General features: G+C 46.9%; 1 protein-coding gene across 4 annotated transcripts in view; it reads right to left on the minus strand.

The window, feature by feature from the left end:
- Positions 1-26,717, minus strand: part of MYH10 (myosin heavy chain 10) — a 955,741-nt gene that overhangs the window by 266,662 nt on the left and 662,362 nt on the right. For all 4 annotated transcript variants that reach the window (XM_069200300.1, XM_069200299.1, XM_069200302.1 and 1 more), the window contains exons 25-28: positions 25,405-25,542; positions 25,048-25,171; positions 18,436-18,607; positions 17,776-17,988 (exon numbers count right to left, since the gene is read on the minus strand). In XM_069200300.1, coding sequence (XP_069056401.1) covers positions 17,776-17,988; positions 18,436-18,607; positions 25,048-25,171; positions 25,405-25,542 — 647 coding nt within the window. The remainder of the gene's footprint in view (positions 1-17,775; positions 17,989-18,435; positions 18,608-25,047; positions 25,172-25,404; positions 25,543-26,717) is intronic.

Genomic DNA, 26,717 nt, shown 5'->3' on the forward strand with positions numbered 1-26,717 from the left:
CAAGATCGCCAGAGGTCTGTAAAATATGGTGCTCCAATGAGACTCAAATGAGTGCTGCTAGGAATATGGACAGCACATACAGTGGTCGCAGCCCCAGGTTAAGACGTAAGTCTGAGGCCATGGTCCGCAACCCAGCAGGGAATTATGGATGCATCAGTCAATTGTTGAAGCAAAAGAGAAGTGAAGAGAAAATAATTTGGGGGCAGATGCTGTGTTAGCAGGAGGTGAAAGTGTAGTTCCTCGTCTGAGGGTGCAACCGTTTCCAGGGCTCTTGCAGGGTATGGCTGTTCACCAGGTCGACATCACATGTCTGTTTCAATTGTGGGGAATGTCAGATTTATCAAAACGATCAAGGTAGGATCCAGTGTCACATTCCAGTCCCCTTCAATCACCACCCGAGTAAAACTAAAGGAGATAAGAAGCCTACTGAGTTGAGAAAAGAAAGCATTCTTGGCCTGCACTGTAGCTTATACAGACCCACGATCAAATATGTCCTTTGTATAAAAAAATGTATAAACACATAACAGCCTGCGATGTCCATCCAAGTATAGAGCAGTTTGTTTAGAAGGCATTTATGAATGAGGAAAGCGACTTCCCGTTTCCCAGGGGAGTGCACAGCTCCCAATTAGCTCTGCAGTTGAGGTAGGGTACAGGCATGTATGACCTAGCCCACCCAGTGTCTCTGTAATTTGGTGTTTTCTAATGCAGAAAGATGGGTCTCCTGCAAGAGGGCTACATCAGGTTTACTCGGGCCAAGAAAAGTGAGAATTTTCTTTTGTTTAACGTAATGTGTCAGGTTATTAATATTGAGAGATACACCATTCAAGGTCCTCTGGAGTGGCTGTGCCATTTTGGCGCTGGGTAAAGAAGAGCTCTGTTGGCTCGCTAGAAGGGAGGCGTTGTGGTAAGATCCAGGTGCTCCAATAGATGTTGATCATGTGAGACCCTGTAGGAAGCTGCTCTATATATGGTGCACTAAAAGGAAGTGCACCAAACAGAGTCCAGTGGATCCCCAGTTGGTTTGCAGAGGCAAAAGTAGATAGGACTAATTCTCTATTTTTGTGGTAGTTTTGGCGAGCAGTTAGGTTGATTATCAGAGGGTAGTGCTAAGCTTTTGTTATACTCAGAGGGAATAAATAAGACACACAGAAGATTGGTCCTAGTGGAAAGAGGCTGCAGGCTAGGACTGGCGGTTCTGTTCGGGTAAACCACCAAGTTGGGCTCAGGTCATGGACAGCTCAGGGATGTAGGGCCGCCAGTGATCCTCCTCTCCTTGGTGTGGGGCGTCCGGGTGCAGAGGGTTCTTAGACCGACGGGTTTCCGTCACCGGTGGTGGTTGCGGGGTGGGGACCTACAGAACAGGCTGCAGGCAGATCAACAAGTGGGTTCAAGTCTCATGAGCCTGGCGGATGCAGTGACACCAGTGGTCCTCCTTTTCCTGGTCCTGGGTGTCTGGGTGCAGTGGACCGTAAGGGTTACTGTCACCAGTGGCGGAAGAGAGGGTCCTGCACAAAGAGGCTGCAGCCATCTGTGTGAAGGTCGCAGTGGGGAAACCCACAATGGACTTTGCTGCTGGATGGGCTGGGCATGCGGTTGGCACAGTTGCTCTCTTCAACAAGGAGCAAAAAGGCTTGGTGCAGTGGTGCCGTCAGCTGTGGTTTTGGTGGTCCAGAGTTCTCTTCAGCGGTTCCGGGGTGCCTGCACGGATGCAGATGAGCAGCTCTGCTGCTCCAATGGAGTTCCTGGTGCTGGGGTGAATGCTGGCAATCTTCCTGGGCTTTTGGAAGGTCCATCAGCTGGAGGACGAGGTGCCTTTCTCACCAGGCAGGCTGGGAGGGTTGGTGCCGAGACACTCACAGAACTTCAGCTCTTGCCGTTTTCATCTATGGAGGGTCCTTTTTCTTAAGGTCAGCAGGGATCTGAGTTCTAGGGTACAGGAGTGCCACCTAAATACTCAATTTAGGGGCATTACAGGGAGTGCCAAGTGGTAGCCAATGAGCTGCCCACTTTTAGGATGAGTACGCACTTTCTATGACCACTTCCACTGGGAATTGGGCATAACCCTTATTCATGTGGCCTAATTACTTCCAAAGAAATACGGAGGAATTTAAAAAGTGGTGTCCACTTCAGCTCGTCCATCGTAGGGGCCAGACTAGCATGAAGTGGGCTAACCTAGTCTAATTTCCCCACCTGTTCTGCTGCAAAAGTGCGGTTAGGACAGGGAGTGGGCCATCTCTGCCATCTGGAGACCTTGGTCGCATTACAAAGGCGGCCAGACCTTTGAAGCTTCACGTCCTGAAATGTCCACCCTGCCTGGGTGAGGTGCTAACACCCTCACCCAGTGCAGGCTTCTGACTCTGTCCCTCGAGAGTGCTGGCTCGCACCTTGGTTGGGGTCAGATATTGGCTAGGGTGGCGGAACTGGTCAGGACCAGTCAGTAAACACACCAATAGCTGGTACGTTTTCAGGGGACACATCTAAGGTGCCATCTGTGTGCAGTTATTAATAAATCCCTCCCTGACATCAGAAATGGTTTATTAATCTGAGATGTTTGATACCAAACATCCCTATGTTAAGAAAAGCCATCATGTAGATGGGAAACTCGTAGTGACCAGTGTCCAGCAAATGCACTTAAAATGGCTTCCCTGGTCACTTACTATGTCTGAGGATCGACAGACATAGAGGCATATCTGCTTATGTAAATATGCCCTTATGTAATATAATACACCCTGCCTTAGGGCTGTAAGGCCTGCTAGAGGGGTGACTTACATATTTTGCACGAGGTGTTAGGGACATAGCAGCCAGGTTGTGCGCTATGTTGTGGTTTTCATTCTTGTCTGCACCAAGACATGCAGCCTGCAATAGCAGCCCATCATGTACTTGGTGAAAGGTCCCTTAGTGTTCCACAATTCGTGCTGCAGCCCTTAGGGACCCTGTAGGAAGCTGGCCTGGTGTGTGGTGAGCACCTATGGTGTTATCACCGTATACAGGGGCCAGGTAATCCCTCTTAGTGAAGTGTAGGCAGTGTCCTTCAAGCATTCCAGTGGCTTAGGGAGGCTCCAAAGGGAGATGGTGTAGCCTCCCTCTCCCAAAGGAAATCTTTTGTTCTGTCTTCCTCTGCTTGAACGGGCTAAACAGCAGGAGGGCAGAAACAAGTCTGTGGTGCGGCAGCAGCACTGGCTGCCCGGAAACCCCCAGAAAACTGGTAGGAGCAATGCTGGGGGTCCTCTAAGGTGCCCCCAGAGTGCATGGAAACATACAACCAACAGTGGCAACAGTATTGGGGTATGATTCTGACATATTTGATACCAGATCAGGTTCAGAGTTACCATTATGTAGTTTGACACAGGTAGTGACTTGTGTCCAGTACACCAATAAAATGGCTTCCCCGCACTCATGAAGTCCAGGCAAATGGAGCTGGAGTTCATAGGGGCACCTCTGATCATGCAGGGGTGCCCTCACACACAGGTACTTACACCCTGCCCTCTGGCATAATACATGCTGCAGCATATGGGGAACCCCTGGTGCCCCAATGTCCTGGGTACCTAGGTACCATGTACTAGGGACTTGTATGGGGGCACCAGTATGACAATTATGGGGAGTGCTAAGTCCTAAGCAACCAAATTTAAAGGGAGGCAGCACATTCACTGGGGTCCTGGTTAGCAGGATCTCAGTCAAAACACACTGACAGCAGGCAAAAAGTAGCTGTAACCATGCCAAAAAGAGGGTATTTTCCTACACACTCCCTTTAGTACCCCAGGCCCTAGGTACCAGGGGTACCGTTTACTAGGGACTTAGAGGAAAGAGATCTGGCACTAGGGATCTAGTTAGAAGGAACCTAGTGCACTTTCAGTCAAAATTACACCAGAAACCAGGCAAAACAAAGTGTGTGAAAGAGAGAGAGAGAGAGAGAGAGAGAGAGAGAAGGGAAAAGGAGATGAGTGAGCATAGAACTGGTGAGAAGCAGAAGAGTCCATGGAATGGGGACCAGGCAGACTGAACTGTAGGGGAGTAAATGTCTCTGGGCCAAATCTAAGTCTCCACTAGACCTAGAGACAACCACCAGGGTCTGGGAACGAGAGAGGCATCACCTAGAAGGTATGGGCAACTCACCAGTGCATATAATGGAAACATAATTTGACCAAAGGACAGGCTATCAAACCCTGGGGGTTAGAAACACTGCATGGAGGAAGAATTTGGCCATATGGACAAATATACGCGAGTCAAACCCTGGAAAAGACAGTAGATGAGATAGAGCCAATAGAGTATGGAAGCTTTAATACAACAACATTCTGATCTATCTCACATCTCTCTCTCCCATCTCCAAACATTTCAAATAATCATCTGCATAGTGCACAAAACACAAAGGGTGGGAGTGGGAGGAGAGGAAGAGTCATGTATACGTTACGGGTAATATGCAGGTAGATAACACAGGAGAGCAAACGACTGAAGGTTTGAGGGGTGATCAAGATTTATCCCTAGGCTGAGAACCCTTCCCAGACCTTGGTCAGTCTAGCAGGGACTATGTTTGTGTAACTGAGTGTAGTAAAGTGCCCGTGCTGGCATGGTTACCCACCCACTGGATCTGTAAGTCAAGTACTTACCTGTAAGTTGTAATAGCTTTTCTTCCCCCCAGGAACTGTTTCTGAAAATTGCACTGTCAACTTTTAAAACAGATTGCCATTTATTCTTAAACTGTACAATTTACCGATTCCAAACAAAGTAATATTGATTCATATGTGAAATACATATATATTGATGTACTTACCTGCAACTTGAATCTTGGGGTTCTAGAAATAAATTAAGAAAAGATATGTTTGCTATATAGAAACCATTGGTCTGGAGTTGTCATTGAGAGTTTGCTTCTTCTTTTGTCTGTGGTGTGCAACAAATGCTTTGCACTACCCTCTGATAAGCCTAACTGCTTGACCACACTACCACAAAAGAGAGCATTAGTGCTTCACACCTCCACCCTACAGGAACTGTAACGCTTGGCAGTGAGCCTCAAAGGCCGAAGCCTCAGATTACAGTGCCCCAGGGTACTCCAGCTAGTGGAGCTGCCCTCCCCTTGGACAAAGCCCCACTTTTGGCAGCACATCCGGCAGGAAAGTTAGGGTAAACAGAGAGGAGTGACCACCCCAGCCAGGACCACCCCTAAGGTGTTCAGAGTGGAGGTAACCCCCTTCCTGCAGAATCCTCCATCTTGGTTTTTAGGACAGGGAACAATAAGATTAGGTTTGTGCCCCCCTCCCCAAAGGGAGTGGGCACAAGGAGGGTGTAGCCACCCTCAGGGACAGTGGCCATTGGCTACTGCCTTCTGACCCCTAAAACGCACCTAAATCTAGGATTTAAGGGCCTCCCTGAACCCAGGTCACCAGACTCCTAGTGAGCTACAAGAAGAAGTACTGCTTAGCTTAGCAGAGAAGAAGGAAGACAACTGCTTTGACCGCAGCCCTACCGGCCCGTCTCCGGCTTTAAAGATCCTGCAAAAGACCAGTGACGTATCCAGCAGGACCAGCGACCTCTGCCCAACTCCAGAGGACTGCCCTGCACCCAAAAGGACCAAGAACTCCAGAGGAAAGCGGCTGTGTCTAAGAAAACCTACAACCAAGGACTCCTACCTCACTCTGGATGTCTGAGTCCTGACCCCTGTGCACCAGACGCCCACGGCCCTACTCCCTTCTGTGGCACCTCTCTGTAAGCGAACAGCAGGCATGGCAGGAGGACATACCATCTCCTTTTGAGTTTTTCATGGAGCCCCATGATCATGGCCTTCAATGTCTTGTTGAACCTTTCAACAAGTCAGTTGGTTTGTGGATTATGGTGTGGTGAATTTGTAAGTCAACCCACACTCATTCCACATGTGTTTCAGCTAAGCTGACATGAAGTTTGTACCTCTGTCAGACACCACCTCCTTAGGAAAACCCACTCAGGTAAATATACCAATCAGGACCTTGGGTACTGCAGGAGCTATAGTAAACCTAAGGAGAATTGCTTCAGGGTATCTGGTAGCATGATTCACTGCTACCAGTATGTACTGGTTCGCTGAGGCTGTGGGTGGCTCAAGTGGACCCACAATGTCCACATCAACCCTTTCAAAGGCAACCCCCACCACAGGAGGTGGAATAAATGTGGTCTTTGCGTGGCCACCTGTCTTGCTACTGGCTTGACAGGTGAAAGAGGAACTACAAAACTCCTTCACCTTCTGGCACATATTGGACCAACAGAAATGACTGACAAGCCTACTCCATGTTTTGGTTTGTCCCAAATGCCCAGCTAGGGAGATGTCATGGGCCAAGGTAAGGATAAACTCTCTAAACTGCTGAGGCACTCCCACTTTCCTGGCTGTACCAGGTTTGGGGTCTCTGGCCTCAGTGTAAAGGAGTCCAACTTCCCAACAGACCCTGTGGGAGCCACTGACAGCTCCCTTTTCCTGTGCAGCAGCTTGCTGCTTCAGACCTTCAAGAGTGGGGCAAGTCTTCTGTCCATAGCACAGCTGTTCCCTTGAGGGTCCCCCTGGGCCCAAGAGCTCTACCTGGTAAGGCTCTAGCTCCATGGGCTCAGTTCCCTCAGGGGACAAGAGGTCTTGTTTCTTGTACTGTTCAGAGGCTGGTTACAGAGTCCTCCTGATTTTTCTCTTGGAAGGTTGGACCATTATTCCAGGCTCCAGCACTTCTTTTTCACCATGTTCTGCTTTGTGCTCTTATTTTCAAGACCAGTTCAGGGATTCCCAGCATGGCTGTGTGGGTCTTGAGCTCTATCTCAGCCCAAGCTGAGGACTCCAAATCATTCCCTAGCAAGCATTCCCCTGGGACTGCAGAAGAGACCACCACCTGTTTCAGACTAGTAACCCCTCCCCGCTTTAAAGTCACTATAGCCATAGGATGGACCTTAGTTACAGTGTCAGAATTGGTGATTGGATAAGTTTGTCTACCCAAATACTGTCCTGGGGGAAACAGTTTCACTGTCACTATGGTGACACTGGCACCTGTATCCCTCAGTGTTTCTACTATTGTCCCATTGATTAAGAGCTGCTGCCTATATTTTTGCATGTTAGGCGGCCAGGCAGCAAGTGTGGCTGTATCCACCCCACTCAGACTGATTTGCTCCAGGCACACTGCTGATCCCACCTGGAGAATGGCTATATCAGTACTAACTGGAGCAGTGTTTAGGGGGATTCTTATTGGGAAAGGTCATGTCTCCAGTTAGTGGCCATGCTGTTAACAGGTGAGACGACAGGGCTTTTTGGGATCAAAGTTTTTACCCTTGTACCCTCTTGTGGACTGTGAAGAGGCTCGGGCCCACCCTCCTGTGCAGGTTTTTGGGGCCCTTTTGAAGACTCAGTTTTTGTCCTTAGGTGTCTCAACACGCTTCCCCTGGGGAGGCTTTGTGATCCCTTTCTTTTGGTGTCCCCCTGTAGAAGTCTTAGTCACCCTAGTCTTGACCCAATGGTCTGCCTTCTTTCCCAATTTGTGGGGAGAAATTGGACCTAGGTCTACCAGATATTGATGCAACTTGTCATTGAAGCAGTTACTTAAAAGATGTTCTATCATAAACAAATTATAAAGCCCATCATAGTCATGCGCTCCACTGCCAGTTATCCAACCAAATAGTGTTTTCACTGATAAGTCTACAAAATCAACCCAGGACTGGCTCGAGGTTTTGTGAGCCCCCTGAACCTAATTCTATACTCCTCAGTGGTGAATCCAAAGCCCCCAATCAGGGTAGCCTTCATGTCATTATAGGATTCAGCATCTACACCACTGAGTGTGAGGAGCCTATCTCTACACTTAGCAGTAAACAGTTCACAAAGGACAGCTCCCAAGTGAGACTTTCAGCCTTCCAGTTCCACAACCCCTTTTCAAGGCTGTGAACCTCTTGTCAACACCTTCCTCATACTTGAGGATAATCCCTTTGGGGACTATAGGGGTATCCGAGTGCTCTCTGTCCCTAAACACTAAATTGCTGTCACCATTAATGGGTGCTAAGCCCATTTCTGATCTCTCCCTTTCGATAGCCATGAGCTCTTCAGTGCTAAGCTTTTGGCCATCCTTGCTAAAATGAGGTTCTCTTCATTGAGGGTGCCCTCAATGTTCCCAGAGGAACGAGACTCCCCTGTGGGAGACCCAGAACCTGTGAGTACTAAACTTGCAGTCAGGGGCACTGGGACCCTGTCCTCCCTAGTTAGGTTAGGAGGGGGGGAGTTCATCCTTCTTATCATTAACATCTTCCCCATCTGAGGGGAGGTCTTCCTCCTCAGTAGGGTGTTCATTTGAACACTCTGCCAAGAGCTCCTGGAGCTTATTCTTGGTAGGATTGGAACCTGTTTTAATTTGTTTCAGTCTGCAGAGGGACTTTAACTTCCTAATTCCAAGATGGAGGTAAAGGGTGAGGATGAGCTCCACAACCATCCTGAGCTGTTCATTTTGTTACTAAGATTGGGGATTTCTTTTAGGGACTAAAAATTACTTCTAGCCCCTAACTTTTATATCTAAAAAGGAAATGCTAAAGGGTACTTAACCAAGACCCTAGCAGGACTTTTTAAAAAATTTAGAAAAATTGTCAATTCAAAAATCAATTGAATCTAAAGGCAATTTTGGAACTTAGTCATCTCACCAGATGTTGGCTGAGTAGTCCAGCAAATGCAAAATCGTAGACCCCACCGCTGATCCACCAATGTAGGAAGCTGGCTCTGTACATGCTATACCAAAATGAGGTACGGTGTGTACAGAGTCCAGAGGTTTAACAGAGGTTATAGTAGATAATACTAATGCTCTTATGTGTGGTCAAGTAGTTAGGCTTATCAGAGGATAGTACAATGCATTTGTTGTACACACACAGTCAAGAAATGAGGCACACACTCAATGACTAACTCCAGGCCAATTGTTTTTATACAGTAAAAATATATTTTGTTACTTTATTACCAGAACCAAAGGATCTTTGTTGCAGTTAAGTACAGCTGTAAGTATCAAGCATATATATCAAACGTACTTTGTTTGGATTTTGCAGGTAAAGCAGTTTACAAGTAACACTTTTCAATTTTAAAAGTTGACACAGCGCAATTTTACATAGGAGTCCGTAGAGTCCTGAGGCATGGTTAGCAGGATCCCAGCACACACACAGTCAAGTTAGCATCAGACAGAAGGCAAAATGTGGGGGTACTACAAAGAAGGGGCCAGTTTCATACAGTAGTTTCTTCTGATGATCAGCAAAACCTACTGGCCCGATGTTATGGACTGCCAGTGGGGCAGGTGATGGGGAATCTTGCCACCACCTGGATGCCCATGACAGTATGTAGGCAGATTAGGAGGATTTGGAGACTGTCTCCCGGAGAGGTTGTGGACTGACGCAACTAATGGCTGCCGACCCACAAGGTCTATGAATACTGCGCCCTTGGCCAGGCAGGGGCACGGAGCATGCGCTGCATGGTGAACGGGCGAAAGGTGGAATGGGGTTGACGGGAGGGTAACGGACAGGTCCAAGGACCTGGCCATAGCCAGACTGTCCTTAAAGAATGAAGTCCGTGCTGAATCTGCATGTCCCCAAACAGACATCAAAGGGCATGTCCATCAAGGATGACTGTACATCACCCAAAAAGCTAGTTGTGCTCAACCAGACATGGCGCTTAAAGGCCACCATCGAAAAAACGCTCTGTCCAGCGAGTCTACTGTGTGAAGTCCACAACGGATGGAGAACTTTACTGCATCCCTCCCATCGACAACAGCCTGAGAGAGAGAACGGCCAAGGCCTCCTCCAGAGCCGTTGGCAGAACCTGTGCAATTGTGTCCCACAGAGCGTGCGAATAGCGTGCCAAAAGGCATGTGATGTTCATGGACTGCAATGCCAGGCTGTTGGAAGAAAACATCATTCCCGAAGGGCCCAGCTTCTTGGATTCCATGTCCGGGGTGCAGTAGAGAATGCACTAGCATTTACGTGGATCGTAGAGGCCTATACCACCAAGCTCCCTGGGGTAGGGTGTTCGGTGAGTAAGGTTGGATCTCCTGGTGCAGAGCAATGGCAACCGGCACCTGTCCTATGCTGGGTTTGGACCAAGTCCCCAGAAGGAGGTCATAGAGGGCTTCATAAAATGGGGGCAGAGGATTACCACTGAAGGCAGTTAAAGGTCAAGGACATCAGCTGCCCTTCATACCACCATCGCAAAAGGAGCTCCCACCTCCGTAGCCACAGTAGAGAAAGAAAGCATACCAGTGTCTAGAGAAGTATCCAGTCCGCTGTCTTCACCCAGGTCCTCACAATAGTCCATGATAGGATATTCATAGGGCTAGTATTCTTGAGGGCCCAGTAACTCCTCCCCAATTCCTAGCTCCTGGGAATAGGGCTCAGGCCCTGATCTGCAAGGCACGGCTCAGGTCGGTGCCGGAAGCACCATTTGACATCCCTCCGGCTCCATACCGGAGTCAGGCACCATAATGGGGGTGGCACCGCCATGAGGGTCTGCTTCAGGACCAGCGTCGGGGAAGATTGAGGTGGCACGACAGACGCAAGTCCGGATACAGAAAAGGACCCCTTGGGCCCAACTGGAGCAGAGGCCGAAGCCACTGGTGAGGAACCAAAAGGGTCCCCAATCAACTCTTTGGGGCCTCTAGAAGCGTTAGAGAAGTCAGCCTGCTCAAATATCAGGCACATGGTGTCATAAAAGTCTTATTTGGGCAGAGGTTGCTCCGGCTCCCGGAAAGTCAGAGAGGTGAGGAGCCGGCCAAGGTGCAGGCTCAACCGCCAAGCAAGGCCTATTCTGCAGACACTCCTGCGTCTCGGCTGACCAACGCAGAGAAGTTGAAGAGTGCTTTAACTACTACTTCTTTTTGTGCCAAGACCACAGTGACACGACAACTTGTGGTGGGATGAAGACCTTGAACTCCGCAACCACTTTTTGGACCTTCCTCTTGACTGGGACCTCGAGCTTTGCGGTCTTGCATACCATGCCACCGTATGCTTGAGGGATCGCTTCCTAAAACCCTTGGGATTCCTGCTGTGGCAGTGGGAGCACAACTTTGGGTCTTGCTTGAGGCACCACAGGCAACCAAGGTGCGGGTCTGTCACCGACATCAGTCGATGACAGGCACTGCTGGCCTTAAAGCTAGACTTTTTGAAAGACATCCTTGTTACACCAGGAGGTAAACCTCCAAAAAGAGTTGACAAAAAGTTGAAAAAGGCCAGTTAATAGTGATTGACAGGGTAGCTGTATCCCAATCTGCACTACTGCCGCTTACATACGCTGTGGATGTGATTTCTGGCACAGATGACACCAACGACACACACAAAGCCAATCAATGCCACCTATTGACATGCAGGGGTACTGCTCGCGAAAAATATTCTGGATCTAGTCTGACGCCTGGGGAAAATTCTAAGGTAAGGAATCTGCAGCTAGAAGTCTCTATCAGATACACTATTTAGCTGTACTCTAACCAGTTTAGAATTTCTTTGATATGTGTTCCCAAAAAGAAAATACAACAAAGGGAACAAGAATCTTATCCTTTTGATGATTTACTTCTGCTACTTCAAACCCTGCAAGTAAATGTGCTTGCTGATGTAGAAAGATGCAATATTTAATTTAGGAAGCCATTTAGATTAATTATGTGCACAACACCCACCTTCGTAAGCAGTATTGGGGGATTTTGAAAAGTCCATTATGAAAATCATGGATTTTTTAAACTGGCGAAGAAGATATAGGAGGAGATAAACTTTGGACTGCCATGAAAACAACTTTGCTTTGAACTTAAGGTGCTGCGCTTGCGCTCCTCCCATACTTAAAGGAACATTCTAAAACAGATTTTATTCTATCAGACTGGCATAGAGGAAGTTAAAAAAATAAATATATAGAACAGACAAAGTAATTACTATAAATAAAGATGTGAACATACAAGAAGCTAGAAAATGTAAAATATATTAGAATGTATTTTATCTTAACTCAACGAAATAAAGGATTATCTCAAACTAAATTCATTTAGCAATCAGATATAAGAACCATAAGAATAAGGCTCTATGTTAATATAATAGGGTAAATAGGGTATTTGTAGATTTATATGTACCAGACAAAATGAACAGAAAACCCAGAATAAAACGTAGGAATGGTATGGACAATTTGATGACTTACGAAAACAGAAATGAGAAAAAAAAAGGAAGGAACATGGTGGCTGAAAGGAGTATCCTAGTAGCTCAAAATAAGAAATGGAAAATCTAAGCTATCAATAGGAGAAAGTAAACAAAATATATTTTTAACTAACACTTGCCTAGAGAACAGTTTAAAAGTTTAAAATAGATGCCTAATCCAACCCCAACACCTGTTTACAAACTTGAATCACACAAATCATTTTCAAATATATACAATCACCTTGCTGGAAAAGATAATAAATCTGGACCAATGATTACCGCAGCTAGATCAAACCCCAGAGGTACTCTTAAAACTTAATTTCAGAGAGTTCAAGAAATCTTTGGCTCAATCCAGAAGCTAAACTCCACATCTTGTGCTTGGCCATGACCAATAACCCTAGCAAAAGATTTTGTCACAACACTATCACCACTCAAACAAATTTATAAATCTGAACTACATATCATCAAGTATTTCAGAAGACTGCTAATTTAACTAGTACACTTGGTTTGCAACTTATAAGGCTGTAGAATCACATCACATACATTCAAGATCTATATTTCAGTTTCATGCATAGAACATGACTCTAGACTTGCAGTGCAAATGGCATAATGTGATTTTCCTTAACGCTGGTGTGGTACTGTACCCGATTTGATGGAAGGTTACTTTAAAGGTACAAACAGATAGAGGCTAAACACTCAGAGGAAGACGCTGAATGAGACAAGCAGTTTCTGATTCAAGACAATCAGTGGAAAAAGGGCCGAACCAAGAAGGGCAAACATATGAGCAAGGATAAATCTGTCACATACAACATACACATGCATACACAGTACAAATTTGGAAAGCTCTCTACTTCATAAAGCTAGAGAAGTAGTTTGTGGTTCCTCAAAATGGATGCCCAAAGGCAGAGAATGGGAAAGAAGCATGACTGATGATTACACTTTTGCTGACATAGAAAAAAGTGAAAAAATGACCATGAAAATTCAGATACAATCAGCAGAGTCCGACTGAAGCCATATTCCCATGAAAAAAATGTTCGCCCCGTCAAAGAAAAAACAATGAAAGAGCTTGAAATCCACTATTTAGTTTCACAAAGCGTTTTTGGTACACAATGTCATGCAAAGTGAATACAATTGTGTTTAGGGAGCTAACCAAAAAAAAAAAAACATAATAATAATCAGCAAATTAACTTGGGTGTCAGCTTTCACTTGGTTCTATTATTAAAAGGTTATAAGGGGCAACCCAGTGACCCGGTGTAGGAAGCTGGCTCTGTATATACTATATCAAAATGAAATATAGGGGGTCATCATGTGTATGGCGGACAAAAAAGGCTGTCCGCCAAACTCGCTGGGTCAGGTTGCCGCCAGTGCAGCTGCCTTCCTGCAGGCCCCATTAGGAGTGGCCCGCAGGGTCCTGCTGGCCCAGTAGGAAACAGCCTACAACACTGACGCCAGCTCATAATTGAGCCGGCAGCAATGCTGCAGTGTGTAGGGTGCAGAAGCACTCGTTGCGCTGTTCTCATGACGTCCCGGGGCGTAATGAGGCCCATAGTGTGCACAGATTCCAGGATTTCCCCCCCAGAGGCTTAACAGAGGTTAAAGTAGATAATACTAATGCTCTCTTTTATGGTAGTGTGGTTGAGCAGTCAGGCTTATCAGAGGGTAGTGCAAGCATTTGTTGTACCACACAGGCAATGAATGAAGCAAACACTTAGGGCCTGATTACGACTTTGGCGGAGGTGATTACTCCGTCCCAAATGTGACGGATATCCTGCCCGTTGAATTACGAGTCCATTATATCCTATCGAACTTGTAGTACTGCGGGCAGGATATCCGTCACATTTGGGACGGAGTAATCACCTCCGCCAAAGTCGTAATCAGGCCCTTAATGACTAACTCCAGGCCAATTGTTTTTATATAGCAAAAATATGTTTTGTTACTTTATTTCTAGAACCACAAGATTCAGTTTGCAGGTAAGCACATTTGCAAGTAAGTAGCAAGCATATGTATCAACACCACTTTATTTCAATTTGTCAAGTTAAAAGTTTTTCAAGAAAATAGCAAAGCATCTTTTTTAAAAGTTGCAATTTTCAGAGACAGTTCTGAGGGGTACGGAAGGGGAGGGAGAGAGTTCGTACAGTTTTGAGCTAAGTACAAGACTTACAGTTCCGGTCTCCGGGGGTTAGGATTTCCACAGGTTGGGATTCAAGTTAACCCCAAACACCTACCACCAGCAATCTGGGGCCGTCCGGCTGCAGAGGTCAAAGTTGATGCAAGATTTAGAATGGGCTCCTATGGAGACTGGGGGCACTCGGGATTGGATCTGCCAGCAGGTAAGTACCTGCAATTCCAACAGGCAGACCTGTGGGAGTTTAGGTGAGCACAAGGGGGGCCACAGGTCAGCATCAACCACACACCCTCAGCGGCACAAGAACGGCCGGGTGCAGGGTGCAAACTTGGTGTCGGGCTCCCAATGCTTTTCAATAGGTGGAGCCCAAGGGTCACAAAGATGCTGCAGGATAGGTACAAGGGGGCAGTTTCAGAAAACCACAGGCTGAACAAGGAGGAGGGCCACATGCTGAACGTTGCTGAACTGGTGGTCGGATTCCCCAAGGCAAGGGGGCTGCGAATGGAGGGACACCTTGAGGCGTCGGGAATCTTCGTCTGGTTCTCTCGCGGTCAGAGGGGGTCCTGCGGATTTAGGCTGCAGGAGTCATCGTGTTGGCCAGGAGTCGTCCATCCAGGGTGGACACTAGGTCAGAATCGCCTGGGACCCTACTATGGACTGGTGGGCCACCTGGACATGGGCAGTGGGGGTCGGGTGCAGAATGGGCCCGACTCGTGGATCCGGGGCAGTCCTTTGCTGGAGTTTCTTTCTGGACAGGGATGCTGTCCACTGGAGAGCTTGGTCCTCTGGGTTGCAGGCAGTACTCTTGGGGCTTTTAAGAAGATGCTGGTTCTGTAGGATGAGTCGCCTTTTTCGTAGCAGGGGCTTCAGAAGATGGAGACCGGCCGGTAGGGTTGGGGCCAAATAACGTTGGTGTTTTCAGTCTTCTCTGCTGGGGTCAGCTTAGAAGTCCTTCTTTCTTCTTGAGGTCTCCAGGAATCTGAGAATCTAGGTTCAGGGGAGCCCTTAAATCCTGGATTTAGGAGCATTACAGGGGTCAGAGGGCAGGAGCCAATGGGTACTGTCCCTGAGGATGACTACACCCTTCAGGTGTCCACTCCCTTTGTGGAGCGGGACACAGGCCTAACCCTATTGGTCTCGCTCCTTCAAACCAAGAGAGAGGATTCTGCAAGGTGGGGGTCACTTCAGATATGGACAGTTTAAGGGTGATCCCAGCTGAAGTGGTCACTCCTTGTTTTTCCTATTTTTCTGCCGGACATGCCCTCACCTGTGGTATAGTACGCCCTATCTTAGGACTGTAATGCCTGTTTTAGGGGTGACTACCTATGACACAGGAAGTGGTTTGTAGGCATGGCCCCCTGAGAGGGGTGCCATGTCGACTGTCTTTTTCTCCACACCAACACACAAGCTGCAATGGCAGTGTCCATGTGCTTGGTGAGAGGTTCTACGGGGTGGCATAATACATGCTGCAGCACTTGGGGACCTTTCCTGTTCACAGGGCCCTTGGTACCATGGGTACCTTTTACAAGGGACTTGACTGTGTGCCAATGGTGTGCCAATTGTGGGAGAAATTGTACCGTTTTTGGGAAAGAACACTAGTGCTGGGGCCTGGTTAGCAGGATCCCAGCAAACTCTCAGCCAAGTCAGCATTAATATCAGGCAAAAATTGTGGGGTAAGCATGCCAAAAGGGGCACTTTCCTACACCTGGATAAGATAAAAGACAAGGCTCAAGTGGTCCTAAAAGGGGGAAGTATATACCTAGACTTCCACAGTAATAGAGATTCAAAGACCAACAACAATTAGGTTTAAAGTACACCAATTTATTAACATAAAGTACTCTTGATTCGCCTATCTACCTATTTTGAATTTCTCATATCGGGTAGTATTAAAAGAACAGGTGGTCCTAAAGGTGAGAAGGCACAGTGCACGTGAACGTGGAAAGAGAAGTGCGCAAGTGCTGTACAATATATAGCAATGTGACTGGCGAACAATATCTAAAGAGGACACCTGACTCCTTAGCAATGGGTGTTGTCATCCCTAGCCAAAATCTTTACAAAAGCCCAGTCCATAGTGAACAAATAATGATGTTTCGAACTGTGGGATTATTCATAAAAGGGTCATCATCAGGACAACAGGATGAACAGGCTGCACCAAAATGGAAAACACACTGTCCATAGATCAGAGTGGCAAACGTGGTGAACCAGCATGAGTGGTCTAAAGAAGTGGTTCCCAACCTTTTGACTTCTGTGGACCCTCACTTTATCATTGCTGAAACCTGGGTACCCCCACTGAATCATTATTGGAATCCAGGGACCCCCGCTAAGTCATTACTTAACGCTGGGGACCTAATCTGTTAATATTTTTTATTTTTCTAAGCAGTTGGGGACCCCCCCCCCCAGAAGGCTCCGCAGACCCCCAGGTGTCCCCAGACCACAGGTTGGGAACCAATGGTCTTAAGAGACACGCCTGGTGCTGTTTTGCTTTGTATGATCAACTCTGTAAGCAATCCTTCCTCGAAGTTAACCTCACTTGGAGCCTTATCAGCAGCCTCTGTAGGGGAGCTGTATATTCAGCCCCTCTGCCGCTGGTTACAAACCCTGACTACATAAAGCTGTGGATTGTTCACCACCTTTGACACTCCAGTCTATGGACAGTGCGTTTTGCATTTTGGTGCATCCTGTTTACCCTGTTGTCCTGGTGATGACCATTTTATGAAAAATTCTGTAGGTCAAAACTTGCAGAATTATTCAATGTGGACTGGCTTTTTTTAAACTATTTTAGCTAGGGACAACACCCATTGCTACAGAGTCATTTTTTCCTCTTTGGATATTGGTCGCCAGTCACATTTGTATATACTGTAGAGCACATGCACACTTACCTTTCACCAGTTCACTTGCACTAAACTGCCTCACCTTTAGGAGCACCTGTTCTTTTAATACTACCCGATTTGAGAAATTCAAAATGGATTAATAGCACAATCAAGAACCTCTGTAATGTGAACCTAATTGTTCTGGGTCTTTGAGCATCTATTGCTGTGGAATTCTAGGTATATACTTCCACCCTTTTAGGACAACTTGAGCATTGACTTTTGTCACTTGCTTCTATGCTGCAAGATGCATTGGAAATCGTTAGATTCATTGCTGTTTTTTCTGTACGTGATGCAGCGTGTCTATGGAAACTGTTTCCTTTAAAATGTGTAAACAGGTTTGGTCACTAAATTGCTCTATGTGCTTTTAAACCCATGTGTAAGATTCCATCGGATTTCGGACAGTTAAATACATTTTTATTAAACTAATACACAAAATACAAAGAAGAAGTTGTCTTTAAGCAGGCATGTTTTAAGAACAATTTTGCAGAGTTTCATCTCTTACAAAATGGTGTTTCCATACAAAGATATTCAGTGTATTCATGAAGTAACCCTACCACACCCTGCAATTTCAGAAACAGGAGTACTTGCTTAGCTCAAAGTCAATGGGATTTCAATACCCGTTTGATGAATTAAGAGAAAAACTCATCTCAACAGTTAACAATCGAGTACCTCAGTTCCTGTTGGGCTGCAGTCGTATCCAATGTGTCTTCTAGTTCTGTTTTCAAAGCCTCAAGCTCCTCACTCAGATCCCGCTTTTGTTTTTCTGCTTTATTACGCGATGCCTTCTCAGACTCAAGATCTTCCTGGAGCTCCGCAATCTGGGCCTGCAACTCACGAACAACTTTCAAGGCATTGTTCTTCTGTATAGCTTCATCATCACCTCTAACAAGGAAATGCACAGAACAAGCAAATAAGTTTGGTGTTTCTACTTAAACAATTGACAAACAGGTGTCTAATTGATTATTGTACAACATGAGAAGTCAGACAAGAGAGAGAGAGGCTTTATGCTAAAGTCTTTCTTCTGTGTGCATCATTAACATCATGTTTAAAAATTTTCCTTTTTACAAGACTTTCAATGGCAAAGAACAAATAAAGTGGGACAAAGCAATGTGAAAGACAATTCAAAATGATTATCAATTATTCTGTTTTCTGCCAGAGGTACAATAGTATTATCTCAGGAACAGACATGTAAAATAAACTGTCTTGCCAAAGCTAGCTATATTGTAGCCCAAACTGGAAGTGATTATCTTTACTGAATTTAAAAGGCTGCATAATGGTGTTCAATGATAATGTAAATGGTCAGCAAGTGTATTTTTAATAACATCACACCTTGCAAGGGCAGCTTGAAGCTCCTCTTCCTTCTTGGCCAGCTGAATTTTCAGTTCTTCGATCTGGGCTTGTAACTCAGCTATTTGGTCCTGCAGATCAGACGTTTCTCCATCTAGTTTCCTTTTAGATTTCTCAAGTTCTTGGCGAGTTTTTTCTTCTTTCTTTAAACGTTCTAAAACATGAAAGATACAGAGTTGATGGCACAAAAGTGTCTACCGGCGCAACTAAATGAAATGTAGGTAGGTGATGCAAGGTTTTTAGATAATTTTGAGGAGTCCAGACTGTTTGAGATTTGAGTATAATGCTGCTCATAACAAATCTTTCAAAGTAAGCAGAGTTTACAAATGTCTGTTGTTCACTTCAGATACCACAAGGAGTGCTTTGTTCCTAAATGCATTTGGCAAAACTGGTCCCCCACCATAGAATGATTATTTGCTGGAGTGCTTGAGCATGGTTGTAGGAAGTTGGCTCTCTACACGGTGCACTACAAAGAAGTACACCGTGCTGAGTCCAGTGGATCCCCAATTGGTTTGCAAAGGGAAAAGTAGGTAGGACTAATACTCTATTTTGTGGTAGTGTGGGTGGGCAGTTAGGCTTATCAGTGGGTACTGCTAAGCATTTGTTTTACTCACAGAGGCAATACCTGAGACACTGTGGGGAGCTGGGTTCTGGTTGAAGTACCCCCCCACACCCCGCCCACCCCCACATTTTGCCTGGGTTTGATACAATTTTGACTGAAGTGCACTGGGTTCCTAATAACAAGGTCCCCAATGCCAGTTTTCCTTCCCTACTAAAACAAGACACCTGGTCACTTGATCCCCAAGTGACCAGGCCATTCACCCCCCCCTGCAAGTCCCTAGTAAATGGCACCCCTGGTAAATAGGGCATGGGTACTGAATATGGTCCCTAAGAGCTGCAGTACAACTCATGCCACTCAGATCCAGCATCAACCTTATGCAGACTGCCAGTGCAGCTGCGTGGCAAGGTGCTTCTAAAATAAACACAACATGGCACACAGCCTTAACACTGCATGCATATACATACATATATTAATGTAAGTCACCCCTCTAGCAGGCCTTACAGCCCTAAGGCAGGGTGCATTATATTACATATGAGGGCATCTCCATGCATGAGCAGATATGCCCCTGCTATGTCGTTGTTGATTCTCAGACATAGTAAGTGTACAGGGAAGACATTTTAAATGCCTGTTCTGGATCTAGGAAAGTACCTTCTTTTTGGTATAGTTACCCCCCCACTTTTTGCCTGCGATCAGTGTGTTTTGACTGTGTTCACTGGGATCTTGCTAACCGGGACCCCAGTGTCTGTGCTCTCTCCCTCTAAATTTTGTTGCTTGGGATTTCACATCACCACAATTGGCATACTGGTGTCCCCTTATAAGTCCCTAGTATATGGTACCCAGGGCGTTGGAACACCAGGGGTTCCCCATGGGCTGCAGCATGTATTATGCCACCCATGGGAGCCCATGTAAAATGTATCTGCAGGCCTGCCATTGCAGCTTGCGTGAAAAGGTGCATGCACCCTTTTCACTATAGGTCACTGCACCGGGTCACTATAAGTCACCCCTATGACAGGCCCTCCTAGTCCAGAGGGCAGGGTGCAAGTACCTGTGTATGAGGGCAACCCCAGTCCCTGCTCTGGCGCTAAACTGGACAATGGAAAGGGGAGTTACCACTCCTCTGTCCATCACCACCCCATGGGTGGTGCCCAGAGCTCCTCCAAGTGGCCACTTGGTTCTGCCATCTTGAATCCAAGGTGGGCAGAGGCTTCTGAGAGCATTTTAGTGGTCAGGTCAGGCAGGTGACGTCACAGCCCCCTCCCTGATAGTTGGTCACCCTGCTAGATTACCAATCCCCCTCTAAGGGCTATTTAGGGTCTCCCTCTTGGGTGGGTCTTCAGCTATGATGTGCAAGATTCCAGGAGGACTCTGCAACATTTACTTCGACTTCTGGCCACTGGAACTGCAACTGGACCTCACAGGAAGCCACAATCTGCAGCTCCAGCGACGACTTCGCAATGCAACATTGTTTTCCCGGCTCCTACCAGCAACCGCAACATTTCCCCAGCTGTGCATCGTCTGAGGGCGGCAAGTCTTCAGTCTGTACCAAGAAGCAAGAAGGAATCTCCCTTGGAGTGAAGGAGTCACTCCCCTGCATCCGCAGGCACCAACTGCATTGATGACTGGCCGCATGGATCCTCTCTAATGCAACTCTGCGTGGATCCTGCAGCACAGTTGGTGGCCTGGAGTGGTCCCCTCTACCAGCTGTCCAACTTGGGAGGAGGTGAGTCTTTGCCTCTCCTTGTAGGTCAGTACCCCTGTGCATCGTAACTCTTGCAGCTGCCAAGGCTTGTTGGCTCCTGTTTCAAGGGATCTTCAGGCTCCTTGTAGCCCCGGCCTCCAGCACACTTCCCTGCAAAGCACAGTCTCCTGCCCGCTGCTCCAGCGCCGCTGGACTCCTCTCCAGATGTGCTGAGTGGGTCTCACTGCGCCTCCTGTGCCTGCTGCCTGTGAGTTGCCTTTGGGGGCTGCATCCTTGACTTCAGGCTCTCCTCACTGATGAGGGTCGCCTGGGACTCTCCCCCTTTGGTGCCCCAGCAGCTCTTCTTCTTCTGCAGCTCTTTCCTTTGCCAAGGCTTGTTAATGTTTTTCCACACCACCGATGGACTGCAACTCTTCTTCCGACGTGGGACATTGACAGCATCACTCCTGGAACTCTTCTCTTGCTCCTGTGCTGCATAGCCAACTCCTGGTCTTCACTGTCGACCTGGTCCTGCATCTTCAGGAGGATGGCTAGTGGCTCCTGCCCCAACTGGACAATCCAAATGGAACTGGACTTGGTCCCCTTCATTTGCAGGTCCTCTTCTGTCCGGATCCACCTTCTGTTTTTTTCAGTCTTGCTTGGGTCTTGTACAGTCGTTTTACAAAGTTTACCTGTGGGGTTGGGAAAAAACAGGTACTAACCTCTTCTTTTCTGGTAGTTGGGGGACACTGTGGTATTTATCTTTTGCAGTTCCTAGTTCCTCCAGCTCCCCTCTACAGATTCCACTTACGTGGGTGGGGGTTTGCCTTTCGCATTCCATTTACTTAGTATTTGGTTTGGTCTACCCCTGGGGCCTCTATTTTCTGTTATTTCACGGTTTTCTATTGATTTCTATGCTAATTCCTGACTGCTAATGTACATATAATAGTGTGTTTACTTACCTCCAGTTAGGGTATTGCCTATATAGTATTTTGGTATTTGTGTTACTATAATAAGGTACCTTTATTTTGGTAACACTGTGTGGTTCTTTCACGTGCATGCCTTCTGGATAAATCTTGGGTGCTTATCCACAGCTACCTCTAGATGGCCTGGCTTCCTAGACACTAAGTACACCTCACTAATAGGGGATACCTGGACCTGTTATAAGGTGATAACACCATAGATGCTCACCACACACCAGGCCAGCTTCCTACACTGGGAGTTCACTACGAGTTCCCCAGCTTCATGATGGCTTCTCGGAATCTTAGGATGTTTGGTATCAAAAATCTCAAGAATAATAAACCCTCACTGACCTCAGTTATGGATTTATTAAAAAATGCACCCAGAGGGCACCTTTAGGTGCCCCCCCCCCCCCCGAAAACCTCCCATCTACTAGTGTGTTCACTGACTGGTCCAAACCAGTGCAGCCCCCCTGAGGTGAGAGCCAGTGCTCTCAGAGGCCAAGAACAAAGGTCTGCTTTGCGAAGAGGTGAGACTTCCTCTCCCAAGCAGGGCGGGGGCTTCAAAGGCCTTGCCACCTTTTGTAATGCGACCGCGGTCTCGTCAGATGGCGGAGATTACCAACCCTCCTGTCCTGATGCCACTTTTGGTAGCAGCACAGGCAGGAAAAATAGCTAAATTAGGAGGAGTGCCCACTTCAGCTTGTTGACCTTAGGGGTGGGACTGCATGAAGTGGACACTACTTTTTAAGTTCCTCAATCTTGTTTGGAAGGAATTGGGCCACTAGGGTGAGGGTTATGCCCAGTTCCCAGCGGAAGTGGTCATAAGAAGTGTGTAGTTACCCTCAAAGTGGTCAGCCCATTGACTACCGCTTGGCACTCCCAGTACAGCCCTTTAATTGAGTATTTAGGTGGCACCCTGAACCCAAGAAATCCGATACTGACTACCTACGAAGAAGGACAAAGAAGAAGCAGCTGACCTTCCGGCCAGCCAGCTAACCTCACTGAACTCTGCACAAATAGACTTGTCCTGCAGCTGCAGCTTCAAGAAACTCAGGAAGCCTGTCTGCCTTCTAAAAAGACTCAGACTCCTGCGAGCAGTGGATCTGCTCAGCAACTAAGTATCCAAAAAGATTTTGACAACCTAAGAAGACCCAGACAAAGAAGAGTTGCACCTGCAGAAGAGAAAAAAAACAAAAAACACAACTGAGCTGGACCCAGCACCTCTGGCCTGCCTGCTGACCTTAGAAGAATCCTGCACACAAAAAAAAACCTCATCCAGCCTTCAATGAATACTAGAGTTTCCCATGGGCACCAGACTTGCCCTGCAGCAAGAAACTTAAAGAAAAAGTCTCGGCAGCTGCTGTAATCCTGGAAACTGACACCAGAAGGGACCACTGCACACGACTTGCACGACCCAAGGTGAAGCTCACCGATGTTGCCAAAGCAGGTCCCCAGCTGCCCAGAGACAGAGTTCAGTGTGGTCTCATCCCTCTTGGACTCCACCGAGACACCTGCAGCTACAGCAACCATTGCACCCGTGACCCCTGACCCCAGTTGAGGTGGGTCATCGGTGCCAACGACGTTTCCCGGCTTCTAGGAGCTCGAGACCACCTCAGTCAGACCCCCACACGACGCCTGCAGCCTCAACCTACAGGACTTCCTGACCGTGAGTGCTTCTGGCTGTGAAAACCCAACACCTAAGGACGCCCCTGCATCTGTCTCCCCTGGGCACAGGAGAAGAGGACGAATGGTGAACCTACGTCCCAGAGCACCCCAAGTCGACTACCTACCTGTTTGTTATCCCTGACTGGCCTTTTAGCCAGAGCCTGCAGCCTGTCTTCACGAGGACGTAACTCCCACAGGGAACTATTGGGCACCCACCATCTTACTACACCTCTGCACCCGTCCACCCCAGTGCCGCTTGGTGTGACCTGTTGGTGTGGTTCTGATCACTGCCCAGTACATACCTTAACTCCCTGAGTGTAGAAAGCTGACTCTTTTTGCACAATATAACCACTTAGTGGTATATCACATAGAATCCAGAGATTTCCACAGCAGTGAACAAGGCTCAATATAAACTCAAAGTGCTCTATTTGTGGTAGTGTGGTCGAGCAGACTTAGGCTTTGGGGTTCCTCAGAGCACAGTTCTTAGTTCTTTTAAGTTGGTTTCTTCTGGACAGGTCCGTTGTCCACAGGAGATTTTGGTCTTTGTCAAAGGTAGGCAGTCCTCACCCCAGGGCTTTGGAGGTTGCTGGGGTGCAGCACGGGTCGCCTTTAGATGCAGAATTGTCAAGGGCTACAGACAGGGCGGTACGGCTGGGGCCAAGTCAGTTGGTGTCTGCAGTCTTCTCTGCTGGTGTAATGCTGTAGTGTTCGTCTCTTCTTAGGTTGGCAGGAATCTAGTTTCAGGGTCTGGGTGTGCCACCTAAATTCTAGCTTTAGGGGTGTTACAGGGGAGGAACAGGTAGGAACCAATGGATACCTTACCTGGGGTGTCTACACCCACTATTAGGGGGCGTGTGTGGCAGAGTCTTAGCCCTGGTTGGTTAAATGCTACCATCTTTAGGATGATGGGCACTGATAAAAATGTGCTTGTACTGTGCCTTCCTTTGCGGTGGAGGTGTGACACCTATATCCAGGATGGGACTCTGAGTTTGGTCAGAGAGAGCAAGGGCTCTCACCCCATAGGTCTGGAAACATGTATGTTTGTGGCAGACTGGCTACAAATAGTCAGGGCCCCCACAGGGTTGGGAGGTTTTCAAGCAGCACTTCTAAGGTGCCCTCTGAGAGCATTTTGCAATAAATCCAACAATGCCAGCAGTGTGGGTTTATTAACAGGATTCCAATCAAAGTAATATTGATACATTTGTGAAATACTTATTTACTGATGTACTTGCCTGTCAGGGGGCCCCGCGACTCCCCGTACCGCCAGGAAAAGACTGGTGGTAGGGGGACTCGTAATCCCCTGCAGATTAAATCTGCCGGGGCCAACGTGGCGGTAAACCGCCAGTCCCGAAGCGCCGCAGTCGTGATACCATGGGAAGCACCACCAGCCTGTTGGCGGTGCTTCCGTCAGAACAGCCCTGGCGGTCTTGGACCGCCAGGGTTGTAATGACCCCCTAAGTCTTCTAGTACAATCATTGTTATTCTTTCTTGTACACAGAGTAAGACTATTACAAGAAAAACGACCGAAATTTCAAAACAAAGGACAATGCCAGACAACTGCACCCACTGTAGAGTCTGGAGCAAAAACGAATTGTTGTCCCAGTTGTAATTCATTTCTTATACATCAGATTGATTAATGTCAGCAGCACATGAAAACAACAGAACACAACTGAAATTATTTATCGTGTCAGTAAAATACAGAAGACTGCATCCAATAAGTCCCTCACCTTCCAAGTCTGCAATCATCATTTCTTGCTTGTTTTTTACTTTTGCCAGATTTTTTGCCTTTTCCTCCTCCTCAGCCAGCTGGGAGGCACATTCTGAAATGCGATCTTCCATTAGCTTCTTTTCCTAATAAAACAAATTATTAATTTCAAAACTGAAAAGTGTGGAACAAAATTCCAGTGCAGACTAGTGCACATCTAATCATTGCACCCTTTAGAACACCTTATTTCAAAGCTGGCTTAAGTTTTTGGTTTCAACATCTGGGTAAACAAAATCATATGCCAGGTTACATAATTATTTTTTTCCAAGTTATTTTCTAAAATCCTTACGGTAGGTACGCATGTTATTCTATTACATACCTTCAAAAATTTAGAATTCTGGTCCTCTAGAAGCAAGATGTCTTCCTCCATCTTCTTGATCTTGCCTTCCGCAGTTACCTTTTCAAGTTGTAGCTTCTGGCGAGCAGCCTCCTCTTCATCAAGCTGCTCCTCCAAATCCTGTATAGAAAAATATTTTAAAGATTAAATTCTCAATCTTTGCAACTGAAGGGATCACCTTCAGTTAGCCGAAAATTGATAACAACTGGCACAGGCAACCCTTTGAACATGTCAGGACTCTTGGCAGTCCATACAAAAACTGGCTTACCACAGTAAAGCTGTATAACATACCACTGGGAGGCGGGTGTTCAATACTAACTGGTATAACCCCACCCCCAAGTCGGAATTTTCTTTTTAGGTTGAGTACAAATGTACAACCTCTTGTATACTTCTTGTGGGCTTAACACAAGTTCGTTTGTTTGTTTCAGTGTGCTTTAAAAATCCTTGCTAGTGGTCAGTCCTGCCTCTTTGTCCTTCCTTTTTCTATTTCGGAGCAGGGACTACTACCTAATGTATAAATCCACTTTGGTTCTTCATCTTTTGCTTTGACGGACTACTTTATTATTTCTTTGTTGCTCCTATTACACTGTGGGTACTTCAGGCTCTGGCAGCTTTAATTTTACTGCAGCATTCTTCCCTCCCTCCTCCTCCTCCCATGTCCCTACCATTCTTTTGATTCATCCCGGAGCTGTCCTCATCTCCCTGTGGCTCCTCGAACATCTGTTTTCCTTTCTTTCAGGCCAGCCCAGCGCATGTTTGTGGAAGCGAGAGTGGTCTGTTTTCACTTTTATGTAAACCGGGATGTAAATGCTATCTTGTAGCTCACTGAAACTAGCAGAGGAGCTTCCATCAGGCAAGGGTTTAGGAATGTGATTATTCATGCGCATGTGCAGGTGTAACAGCCTACTACAGTGATTATTAGGGGCCCATTTAAAGTTTCCCTGTAAATCAAAAGATGCGATTTTGACATCATGAATCAACCATTCACTGCAAACTATGTATACTATGCAGCGAGTAACAGACACCACAGTGGGGAGTTGGATGGACACTAATATTCAGCCATGCAAAAACCGGCAATCATAATTAACATCTCTGAAACGGTGCTTCCTCTTCCAACAGCTCCCTACAGTGCCTTGACAGACCATGTTGCAGCATTGTGCTAACTTGATTACCAATAGCCCTGTGGCATATTTTATTCTGTTTAGGCCTCATTGGCACTGGTCAGATTAGAGCAGCCCTGGTGTATTGTGCATTTGCATGACAAACAGCCCTGCAACACCAAGCTTCATTATTGT

This window comes from Pleurodeles waltl, chromosome 7 (genome assembly GCF_031143425.1).
Source record: "Pleurodeles waltl isolate 20211129_DDA chromosome 7, aPleWal1.hap1.20221129, whole genome shotgun sequence".
Taxonomy (NCBI): domain Eukaryota; kingdom Metazoa; phylum Chordata; class Amphibia; order Caudata; family Salamandridae; genus Pleurodeles; species Pleurodeles waltl.